The sequence below is a fragment of the Mesoplodon bidens genome (genome assembly GCF_964165515.1).
Source record: "Mesoplodon bidens genome assembly, chromosome: 5".
Classification (NCBI taxonomy): domain Eukaryota; kingdom Metazoa; phylum Chordata; class Mammalia; order Artiodactyla; family Ziphiidae; genus Mesoplodon; species Mesoplodon bidens.
The window spans coordinates 140,793,418-140,806,211 of record NC_138161.1 but is presented as its reverse complement, the minus strand read 5'-3'; the positions used below and the strand labels follow the sequence as shown (position 1 = coordinate 140,806,211).

The 12,794-nt window shown below is 37.6% G+C and overlaps 1 protein-coding gene across 3 annotated transcripts in view; it reads right to left on the bottom strand.

Annotated features, from left to right (window-relative positions):
* The window catches only part of PIK3CB (phosphatidylinositol-4,5-bisphosphate 3-kinase catalytic subunit beta), a 200,333-nt gene that overhangs the window by 100,761 nt on the left and 86,778 nt on the right, over positions 1-12,794 (bottom strand). For 2 of the 3 annotated variants that reach the window (XM_081234606.1, XM_081234607.1), the window contains exons 3-4: positions 9,114-9,300; positions 5,884-6,109 (exon numbers count right to left, since the gene is read on the bottom strand). In XM_081234606.1, coding sequence (XP_081090732.1) covers positions 5,884-6,109; positions 9,114-9,284 — 397 coding nt within the window. In that variant the 5' untranslated portion in view covers positions 9,285-9,300. Of the gene's footprint in view, positions 1-5,883; positions 6,110-7,573; positions 7,682-9,113; positions 9,301-12,794 lie in introns of those variants that run through there. The other variant, XM_081234608.1, reaches the window with a different exon arrangement.

The following is a 12,794-nucleotide window of genomic DNA, read 5'->3' as shown; positions in this document are numbered from 1 at the left end:
TGGTGCTGGGAAAACTGGACAGTTACATGTAAGAGAATAAAATTAGAACACTCCCTAACACCATACACAAAAATAAACTCAAAATGGATTACAGACCTAAATGTAAGGGCAGATACTATAAAACTCTTAGAGGAAAACAGAGGCAGAACACTCTCTGACATAAATTGAAGAAAGATCTTTTCTGATCCACCTCCTAAAGTAATGAAAATAAAAACAAAAATAAACAAATGGGATCTAATTAAACTTAAAAGCTTTTGCACAGCAAAGGAAACCATAAACAAAAGAAAAAGATAACCCTCAGAATGGGAGAAAATATTTGCAAACAAAGCAACCAACAAGGGATTAATGTCCAAAATATACAAACGGCTCATGCAGCTCAATAACAAAAAACCAAACAACCCAATCAAAAAATGAGAAGACCTAAACAGACATTTCTCCAAAGAAGACATACAGATGGCCAAAAAGTACATGAAAAGATGCTCAACATCACTAATTATTAGAGAAATGCAATCAAAACTACAATGAGGGCCTCCCTGGTGGCGCAGTGGTTGAGAGTCCGCCTGCCGATGCAGGGGATACGGGTTCGTGCCCTGGTCTGGGAGGATCCCATATGCCGCGGAGCGGCTGGGCCCGTGAGCCATGGCCTCTGGGCCTGCGCGTCCGGAGCCTGTGCTCCGCAACGGGAGAGGCCACAACAGTGAGAGGCCCGCATACCGCAAAAAGAAAAAAAAAAACTACAATGACATTATCACCTCACACCGGTCAGAATGGCCACCATCAAAAAATCTACAAACAATAAATGCTGGAGAAGGTGTGGAGAAAAGGGAACCGTCCCACACTGTTGGTGGGAATGTAAACTGGTACAGCCACTATGGAGAACAGTATGGACGTTCCTTAAAAAACTAAAAATAGGGGGCCTCCCTGGTGGCGCAGTGGTTGAGAGTCCGCCTGCCGATGCAGGGGATACGGGTTCGTGCCCCAGTCTGGGAGGATCCCATATGCCGCGGAGCGGCTGGGCCCGTGAGCCATGGCCTCTGGGCCTGCGCGTCCGGAGCCTGTGCTCCGCAACGGGAGAGGCCACAACAGTGAGAGGCCCGCATACCGCAAAAAGAAAAAAAAAAAAAAAACTAAAAATAGAACTACCATATGACCCAGCAATCCCGCTCCTGGGCATATATCCAGAGAAAACCATAATTTGAAAAGATACATGCACCCCAATGTTCATTGTAGCACTATTTACAATAGCCAAGACATGGAAGCAACCTAAATATCCATTGACAGAGGGATAGATAAAGAAGATGTGGAACATATGTACACTGAAATATTACTCAGCCATAAAAAAGAACGAAATAATGCCATTTGCAGCAACATGGATGGACCCAGAGATTGTCATACTGACTGAAGTAAGTCAGACACAGAAAGACAAATATCATGATACTGTTTATATGTGGAATCTTAAAAAAAAAAAAGGTACAAATGAACTTATTTACAAAACAGAAGTAGAGTCATGGATGTAGAAAACAAACATGATTATCAGGGGATATGGCAGGGGGAGGGATAAATTGGGAGATTAGGATTGACATATACACACTACTATATATAAAATAGATAACTAATAAGAACCTACTGTATAGCACAGGGAATTCTACTCAATACTCAGAAATGGCCTATATGGGAAAAGAATCTAAAAAAAAAAAAAAAGGAGTGGATATATGTGTACGTATAACTGATTCACTTTGCTGTATACCTGAAACTAATACAACATTGTAAATCAGCTGTACTCCAATAAAAATTAAAACAAAAAAAGAAAGAAAGGAAGGAAGAAAAAAGAAAGAAAGAAAAAGGAAGAAACGGATGAAGCCTGAATTGGGGAACTACTATAAAGATCTCTTAAAAGTAGAAACTTTGCCAAAAATAAAAAGTTAGGCTAAGGAATTTAATTTTAAGCCTAGTTAATTGCCTATATGTCTTTTGGTATGAAAATTTGATAGCATATCTTAAATTTTAAGAGTACTGTATAGTTTACAGTCAAATATAAATTTTTGATATTAAAAATGTACTGAATGAACAATTTCTTCATATTGAAGATACTGTTAAAATCCTACAGACTATGTATTTCCTTCACTTTAAGGTATGCCACAGCTTTAGATAGGTGAGGAGAAAAAGGAAGTGTTCAAATATTTTTTTCAGGATGCTGACAAAATCCTCTGATCAAGATTTACTACTGGGTATTTGGAGAAATTAATGCAGGAGTAACAAGTACCTTCACTACAGAGAATAATCAGAACCCCAGCAGTAGCTCTATAAATAATTATTGAGAATAAACAGAAAATGAAATAATTAGGCATATCGTCTTTCAGGAAAAGGTATTTTTAGACCCATCAGGGCAGTTCTGTCTGTAAAGGTTCTATTGTTTTCGCTGGGGAGGAGGAGGCAGCAAACTTGTTCCTGAAGTTAAATTGAAATAATTGTTCATTGTTTTCCCAGGAGGCATGACCTCACAAAGTCCCGGTTGTAGTCATCACATACAAATCAGCAACTGCAAAAAATGACTTGTTAGGTATTTAAAGTAAAATTTCATTCTAAAACATCAAAACAGACTTACCCAACTTCCTAAATGACTGTTAACATTTGAATTTGTGTATATGATCATAAGGCCAGCTTTCCTAAACTGCTGAGGATCTAAAGTACAATTTATAAATTTTAAGAGCTTATAAACTGTTTAATTCAATGCAATAAAACACTCGTGGCATTTTCTTAGTCATTCAAATTGCAGGGCACATTGCATAAAAAAATTTTTGTACAATAAGCTTTATACACTAAATGAAATATGAAATATGGTACATTGTTTATAGAAAGAGAAATTCAATTCTAATATATATTAGATATCTGTGCTGTTAGTAGGGAGAAGTTAGAGTTGTCAAATTTAACAAAAAAAACACAGAGTATGTCCAGTTCTATTTGAATTTTAGATAAATAGTGAATGACTTTTTGGCATTAAGAGTATCCCATAGATCTACTGTACTTTTATTTGGTAAATCTGACAAGCTTAGGTACAGATAATGGTGGCTAATGATTCCATATGCTTTGAAGATCAAGACCCAAAGAGAGCACAGTGATCTAAGTTTTGAAAAGATGGTAAATCTCAAAAAGACACCTATATTCTTATAAAAGTTAACTCTCTCTGTGATGCTAACCTTTCGAATTGTCAAATATTTCAGCTTCCCTAAATATCAGCAGAAAAATACAGAAAAACAGTATTTTCACAAACACGCACACAAAACTGCTTAAAAAGAACTATATCAAAATATTATCAGTGGATTTCTTGTCCTGGATAACACTATAAGTGATTTTTTTATTCTTTCTGCTTTTACATATACTCTTTTTTTTTTTTTTTTTTTTTTTTTGCGGTACGCGGGCCTCTCACTGTTGTGGCCTCTCCCGTTGCGGAGCACAGGCTCCGGACGCGCAGGCTCAGCGGCCATGGCTCACGGGCCCAGCCGCTCCACGGCATGTGGGATCTTCCCGGACCGGGGCACGAACCCGTGTCCCCTGCATCGGCAGGCGGACTCTCAACCACTGCGCCACCAGGGAAGCCCTTACATATACTCTTTAATTCAAAGGAAAAATTTTTACTAATGGAGAATAATTAAAAGTTAAAAGAAATCTTTGGAGCTCTAAAAACTAGAAAGGAATGCTTTCTATTGAAGCTATTAATATATTTTTGAAAAATCTGTATGGTATACAATTACAAGCCTATTTAATGGGGGAAAAAGTCATTGCCAAAGCAAACTAGCTATCATCTGAAATAATCAAACATTTTTAAATACCAGGGTGTCATTCAGTAAATAAACAGCTTCTGTTTTAAGTACTCAAAGGGAAGAGTTTAGTCCCACTGTGTAATCATTAGCTAGCCTGAATTAACTGTAGGTCAAGATCAAAGAATAGTATCTTAAAGGTACTTACTATCTTAAAGGGGATGGTACTATATGATCCTATAAGAGTGAATGTGATCAATACAGGTAGCCAATCCAGATCCAACACTCTTCAGATATTTTTGGTTTTCTCCTTTAAGCCTCCTCCTCAGTAATCCCTTGCAGTATGCAAATTCAAGTTAATACCCTGTCTAAGGAAGGACACCACTGGCCCTTTAGACATCTAAGATTACTATAGCAAGAGAGACTGCTCCGTGTTTATTGTGTTACTCACAATTCTCCCTGAAGTTAATATGCAAAGAATAATGTGGGCATGATATATCTTGACTTGCTATAAAAGTAACTTCTACTTAAAAGATAATTTTACTTATGGAGTAAAATTTATGGAAGCATCAATCAGCTTAAAGTCTCGGCTAGCATAGAGAGTTGTGCATAAATTACGTTCATACTACAGAGGTAGTTCACAAGAAACTGAGGGTGCATCTCTAAAAAAGGGCTTCTCAAAGTACCTGAGGCAAAGGAACAACTTTTTTATTTCAAATTTGCAAAAAACCAATACTTTTATAAAATAAAAATAATTCACTAGACATATAGATTGCCAACAAGCACATGAAAAGATGCTCAACATGGCTAACTATTAGAGAAATGCAAATCAAAACTACAATGAAGTATCACCTCACACTGGTCAGAACAGCCATCATTAAAAAGCCTACAAATAACAAATGCTGGAGAGGGTGTGGAGAAAAGGGAACCCTCCTACACTGTTGGTGGGAATGTTAACTTGGTTCAGCCACCATGAAAAACAATATATGGAGGTTCCTCAGAACACTAAATATAGAGTTGGCACTTGATATAGCAATCCCACTCCTGGGCATATATCCAAACAAAACTATAATTCAAAAAGATACATGTGGGCTTCCCTGGTGGCGCAGTGGTTGAGAGTCCGCCTGCCGATGCAGGGGACACGGGTTCGTGCCCTGGTCCGGGAGGATCCCACATGCCGCGGAGCGGCTGGGCCCGTGAGCCATGGCCGCTGAGCCTGCGCGTCCGGGGCCTGTGCTCCGCAACGGGAGAGGCCACAGCGGTGGGTGGCCCGCGTACCACAAAGGAAAAAAAAAAAAAAAAGATACATGCACCCTTATGTTCATAGCTGCACTATTCACAGTAGCCAAGACATGGAAACAGCCTAGATGTCCGTCGACAGATGAATGGATAAAGAAAATGTGGTATATATACACAATGGAATACTACTCAGCCATAAAAAATAATGTAATAATGCCATTTGCAGCAACATGGATGGACCAAGAGGTTATCATACTAAGTGAAGTAAGTCAGAAAGAGAAAGACAAACACCATATGATATCACTTATATGTGGAATCTAAAATATGACACAAATAAACTTATCTACAAAACAGAAACAGATCACAGACATACAGAACAGACTTGTGGTTTTTCAAGGGGGAGGGGAGGGGGATGGATGGATTGGGAGTTTGGGATTAGCAGATGCAAACTATTATATACAGAATGGATAAACAACAAGTCCTACTGTATAGTGCAGGGAACTATATACAGTATCCTGTGATAAACCATAATGGAAAAGAATGTATATTTATGCATAATTGAAACACTTCTTTATACAGCAGAAATTAACACAACATTGTAAATCAACTATACTTCAATAAAATAAATTAAAAAAAAATAAGTCACTGGAAAAGAAAAAGATAAAAAATTACACACACCCTTGGATGTTGTGGCAATATCACATTGCTACAGAAGTTTATTCTCGATTTCTATACTTACTTTATCTCAGACTGGTAACAATGTACAGACCAGCACTGGTCCACGGACCACACCTTGCAAAGCAACGTCTTAGATCATACTGACTACATGTTTATACAGATAACAACAAACATGTTAAAAATTCAAAATAAGAATTTTTTAAATTACCTTTTCCTATAAGGACTCCAATTTTTGAGTCTAATTTTTCCCCTGGGTCACAACTTCTTGTCACTAATTTGAGAACTGGAAGAAAAGGTCTGACATCACAGAGTCTTCTTGTTTCATCTTCAAGCTCCTCATATACAGCAGTTTGATTCACACATGCAAACATATAGGAGTCAATTTCCATAAGGAGGTTAAACATTGGGTAATTATGAACTTGTTTCCATAACATCTGCAGGAAAAAGTAATAAGACATTTTCTGAAATGGAAATACTTGCTCAAGTGTACAAAGATATATCTACAAGGATGCTCACTGCAGCACTCTTTGGAAAACTCAAAAACCGAGGACAAGCAAAATGCTTAGCAATAAGGGATCAGTTAAGTGAATTACGGAATATTACAGAACTATAAAAATAAAACAGAAAAACATGGTAACATGGAAAGCTATATGAGATATAGTAAGGTTGGTCTCTTTTAAAAATAGCAAATTGTAAGAGAATATGAACGGTATTTAACCCATTTTTGTAAAGTAATATAATGGTATAATGCAAACAAAGCATTTATATAAACAAAAGTATTAAATGTGAAAATCTATGGAGAATAAGAATCACTGAAGACTTCCATATTTAGCATTCTTGTGAACATAAATAATTTCTAATTAAAAAAAAGAACATTTAAAGTATGTATCATCTATCACCCCCATACAAAATTTACATTATTTTTGTCCTGAATTCTTTTCTATTCACCAGAGTTATCTCCATTAACTAGCACTGTCCTGTCAGGATGAGCAGAATCAATTTCTCATGATCTCCCCTGAAGTCTCCTGGATGAGATCATATAAAAGGTCACCACACAAACACAAGGTGGATTACATATTTTAACTGCAACCAGGACAAAAGCCAACAGCTGAGGGATAAAAATTGTGGCCAATCCTCAGATTCAGTTATATAAAACAAACAAGAGGGGCTTCCCTGGTGGCGCAGTGGTTGAGAGTCCACCTGCCGGTGCAGGGGACACAGGTTCGTGTCCTGGACCGGGAAGATCCCACATGCCACAGAGTGGCTGGTCCCGTGAGCCATGGCTGCTGAGCCTGCGCGTCTGGAGCCTGTGCTCCGCAACGGGAGAGGCCACAACAGTGAGAGGCTCACGTACCACAAAAAAAAAAAAAAAAAAAAGAGAGAGAGAGAAACTGATGCTAGGCAAAAAAAAATAACAAAAAATAGGTAAATTGGACTTCTTCAAAATTAGAAACTTTTCTGTATCAAAGCACACTATTATGAGAGTGAAAAGGCAACTCACAGAATAGGAGAAATTATTTTCAAATTATATGTTTGATAAGAGATTACCATCCAGAATACATTAAAGAACTCCCATGACTCAACAACAAAAAACAATTGAATTAAAAAATAGGCAATGGTCTTGAACAGGCAATTCTACAAATGGTCCATAAGAACATTAAAAGATGCTTGAAATCATTAGCCATTAGGGAAATGCAAATAAAAACTAAAATGAGGTACCACTTCACAGCCATAAGAATGGTTATTACTTTAAAAAAAAAAGGAAAACAAGTGTTGGCTAGCATTTTGAGAAACTGGAACCCTTTTGCATTGCTGGTGGGGAAGTAAAATGGTACAGTCATTGTAAAAAAAAAAAAAAAAAAGTTTAGCAGTTTCTTAAAAAGTTAAAACAGAATTACCATATGATCCAACATATGGAGAGCAGGGATTCATACAGATACTTGTGCACCAATGTTCAGAGCAGCATTATTCACAAAAGACAAAAGATGATTATAACCAAAATGTCCATCAAAAGATGAATGAATAAACAAAATGTGGTATATCCATACAATGAAATAATATTCAGTCTTAAAAATGAATGAAATTTAGATACCTGTAAGAACATGAATGAACTTTTAAAATATTATGCTAATTGAGAAAAGCAGACACAAAAGGTCGACTACTGTGTGATTCCACTTACATGAGGTAGCTCGAATAAACAAATTCATATAGACAGAAACTAGAATAGAGATTACCAGGGACTAGGAGAGGGGAAGTTTATTATTTACTAAGTACAGAGTCTGTGTTTAGGATGATGAAAAGTGCTGGAAATGGATAGTGGTGATGGATTGGGCAACACTGCGAATATACTTAATACCAAGAAACTGTGTGCCTAAAAATGACTCTTACGGTAAGTTTTATGTTATACATATTTTGCAACAATAAGTTTTTTTTAAAGGAGCAAGGTTTCAATGGTTAATTCAGCTTCAGCTATAGCCACAGGCATCCATACCTGTCACTTGTGACTATAAAAGTAAGTGCACTCTCTGCCCCTGTAGGGTGCCCAAAACAATTAAAAAGTGATCCCTTTTCACTTCAGGGATTATGCAGTTCTAGAATTCTTATGTCTCCCTAATGAAGAAGCTTGGAAAAGAGTTAAAAGGCTGTCCGAAGTCAAGCGCTTTAAAAAGGTTTGTCATAAATACTTTTTCTTAAATATGTTATAAACCCCAATTTCCACATTGGGTTCAGCTATTTGAAAAACATTAAAGAGAAAGTTTAGGAAAATAATTTTACTTACAAGTCATAATCTTCACAAATCAATAGTACTCACCAATTCGCTTGAAAAAAATCATCCAACAAAACATGCAAGCCTTGTTATGTGAAAGAATTTGCTTTCAAAGGAGCACATAGCATTCATTACTGGGGGAAAAAAAATCTATTGAACAGCAGAAAACCTTTTATTCCCCCAGAGTGACCATGAAAAATAGTGGGGATCGGGACAGAAAATGGGGATCAGAAAGGGAAGGAAAAGGAGAGAAGAGACAACCAACAAAAAATCACTTGAGGAAAAAGAAATGTGATAAGCTCAAAGACAATTAGTACAAAGATCTTACCTCAAAATAAAACTTTCTAGAACAATGTCAAATTCCTTTTGATAACCTGAACAAGGCTTTCAAACTAGCTAACATAAGCTAATTTGTCTTCATTCAGGTATCACACGTGGATTTTTTAAAAAATTAAAAGTGAGTGGGAGTGAGAATGAGAATGTTTTATATAGCCAATAAACAAGATCCAAGACACAGTATGGATCAAAATCTTTAAAATATAATGACTTATAAACTTCTCTCACATTTACCATATGATTTACATTAATAACATTCTAAAATGGAGAAACATTTTCCCCTAAGTGATATAGTAAGTAAGCTATGTTTATAGAAATTCAGCCTGATAACATACCTGTTTAATATAGGAAATGGTAGCTTCCCGAGGTACCTCCAACTGGATATAAATCCCAGTGGGCAAAAGGAAATCCACGGGTATGGAGCCATCAGATGCTATCTGTGAATCCACTGCCCAGATGTCAAGGATGTCTGCCATAGCAGGAGGCATTATGAAGCGGAAGCACATTCATAACCATGGGGCTCTAGAATTCAGTAAGTAAGACTTAGTGAATTAATTAGCCGAATTTTATACTAAAACATGATAAAGTTCACTAATCCATAATTAGTCCTTGGATTTCAATATAGTCAACAATGTAACAAGAGGTCAATTAAGTTAAGCAAGAGTAAGGCACCATAACTTAAAAATACTTTTGGTTATCATTATATAAATTACGTATATATACCATACTGATTCAAATTCAACATAATAAGTATATGACATGTGAAAGATGAAAGGTTTAAGGAGTACAGGCTCCTGGGAAATCCAGTTAACAACCACTCGACAGGGGATTCTCTCCAGACTTTACTTAGAGAATTGATATCCGCTTTTTCAACCAAATTTTTCTTGGAAAACTCCATGAAAAATGGCAGGGCTTCCCTGGTGGCGCAGTGGTTGAGAGTCCGCCTGCCGATGCAGGGGACACGGGTTCGTGCCCCGATCCGGGAAGATCCCACATGCCGCGGAGAGGCTGGGCCCGTGAGCCATGGCCGCTGAGCCTGCGCGTCCGGAGCCTGTGCTCCGCAACGAGAGAGGCCACAACAGTGAGAGGCCCGCGTACCGCAAAAAAAAAAAAAAAAAAAGGCAATCAAGAGGGCATTCCTTCAAAAATAATTTTCTATCAAGCTCACGAGAGAAACAAAATGTCATGAACTTAGTCCTATGACCCACCACCAAAGTATTAAAAGGACCAAATCCCCCAAACCAGCTGGCAAGGCCCTTTATGCTATGACTCTGGCCTGTTTTCCTTTGCTTCTCTGACTACTCCACAATCCAGGCTCTTGTGCCACAAGTGGCTTTTGCCTCCTGCTGCTAGATCTATGTTCACAGATATGTTGACACTGCCCGTACCAAACCACTATTCCAACAAATGCACCCTTCAACTGGGCCATTTAAGTCTCATCTATTCCTTAAGGGCTTCCTTCAAGAAAGCATAACAATAATCCTGGGAAGAACATGGGCACTGAAGTTAAAAAAAACAAAAAAACAAAACAACGTTCAAATCCCATTTATTCAAAACATTCAAGTATCGTGTCAAAAGAGACAGGTGCCAACTTGAAGCATTTTGGGGCATCAAAAACAATAATGACATCCATGGATTGAAACACATGAAATATATACAAATGTGAGACAATAATGATAGAGAAAAACCCTTTATTGGTCAACTTTGGAGACTGATTTGAAACAACCTGGGAAATTTAAATATGGATTAAATATCAGATAATTTTAAGGAAACTGTTCATTTTGTGAGGTATAATAACGGAATGTTATGTTTCTAAAAACCAGTCTTTATCAGTCAGAGACACATAATGAAGTATATATAGGGATAAAATGACACTATGCTTGGCATTTGCTTTAAATTATTCCATTTTTTAAAACGTGAATGGGCAGCTGATTTCAACAAAGATGTAAAGGTAATTCGATGAAAAAAAACAAAGTCTTTTCAACAAATGGTGCTGGAATTACTAGACATCCATATGCTAAGAAAATGAAGCTCAATCCATATCTCACATCAAAAATTATAAACTCAAAATGGATTGTAGGCCTAAATGTAAACACTAAAACTGTAAATCCTCTAGAAGAAAACATAGGAGAAAATCTTGTGATCTTGGATTAGGCAAAGAATTCTTAGATACGACACCATAAGCACAATTCATAAAATAAAAAATTGATAAAATGAACATCACCAAAACTAAAAACTTCTGCTCTTAAGGAAGACACTGTCCATATATAAAAAGACAAGCCACAGACAGGACAAAATGCTTACAAATCATATAAAGAAGTTGTATCCAGAATACATAAAGAACTCTCAACATACAATAATAAGAAAACAGCTCAGGGCTTCCCTGGTGGCACAGTGGTTAAGAGTTGGCCTGCCAATGCAGGGGACACGGGTTTGAGGCCTGGTCCAGGAAGATTCCACATGCCGTGGAGCAACTAAGCCCGTGCGCCACAACTACTGAGCCTGCGTGCCGCAACTACTAAAGCCCATGTGCCTAGAACCGGGCTCCACAACAAGAGAAGCCACCACAATGAGAAGCCTGCACACTGCAACAAAGAGTAGCCCCCGGTCGCTGCAACTAGAGAAAAGCCCACGTGCAGCAATGAAGATGCACAACACAGCCGAAAATAAATAAAAATAAAAAAAGAAAATCTTGAATTCCTAAATTTGTTTAAAAAAAAAAAAGAAAAACAGCTCAGTTTTTTTAAATTGGCAAAAGATTTGAACAGAGGCTATCAAAGGAGATAGATGGATGATAAAAGGGCTCAATATCATTAGTCATATAAATTAAAACAACAGTAAGACACCACTACACACCTCTTACATGGCTAAAATTAAAAAGACCAACCATACCAAGTGTAGACAAGGAAGAAGAGGAACTGGAACTCTCATACACTGTTGGTGGGAATGTTAAACACTAGAGCTACTTTGGAAAACAGTTTGGCAGTTTCTTAACATACACCTACCATATGATCAAGTCATCCCACTTCTAAATATATACCTAAATGAAATGAAGGCATATATCCATGTAAAAACTTGTACATAACTGTTCATAGCAGCTTTATTTATACTAGCCCCGAATTGGTAAAAATTCAAATGTCCATCAACAAGTGAATGAATTTTTTAAAAAGTGGTACACTCATACAATGGAATACTACACACTCAAAAAAGCAAAAACAAACAAAAATCCACTACAGACACATTCAACAATGTGGATGAATCTCAAAATAATTATGCTGACTGAAAAAAGCCTGACAAAAAGAGTACATACTGTATGACTCCATTTATATAAAAGTCTAGAAAATGTAAACTCGTCTATAGTGACAGATCAGTGGCTGCCTTGTGTGGGAGAGGGCAGGGAAGCAGGAAGAGGTAAGGAGGAGGGATTACAAAGGGACACAAGGAAACTCCTGGGAGTGGTGGATATGTTTATTTACCTTGATTATGGTGATGATGGTTTCAGGGGTGTGTACATATGTCAAAATATATCAAATTATATACTTTAAATATGTGCAGTTTACTTTAAGTCAATTATCCCTCAATAAAACTGTTTTTAAAAGTGACAGAAATAGATGAAATGAGAGGCAAAATGTTGGTATTTACTGAAGCTGGGTGATGAGGAGTACACTGTATTACTCCTCTGTTTTTGTATATGTTTGCTATTTTCGTAAAAAAGGTTTTGTTAAATCCCATCTAAGGACGTCCCTGGTGGCGCAGCGGTTAAGAATCCACCTGCCACTGCAGGGGGCACAGGTTTGAGCCCTGGTCCGGGAAGATCCCACATGCCACGGAACAAGTAAGCCCACGCACCACAACTACTGAGCCTGCGCTCTAGAGCCTGCGAGCCACAACTACTGAGCCCGCGAGCCACAACTACTGAAGCCCATGTGCCACAACTAGTGAAGCCCACGCGCCTACAGCCCATGCTCCGCAACAAGAGAAGCCACTGCAATGAGAAGCCCGCGCACTGCAACGAA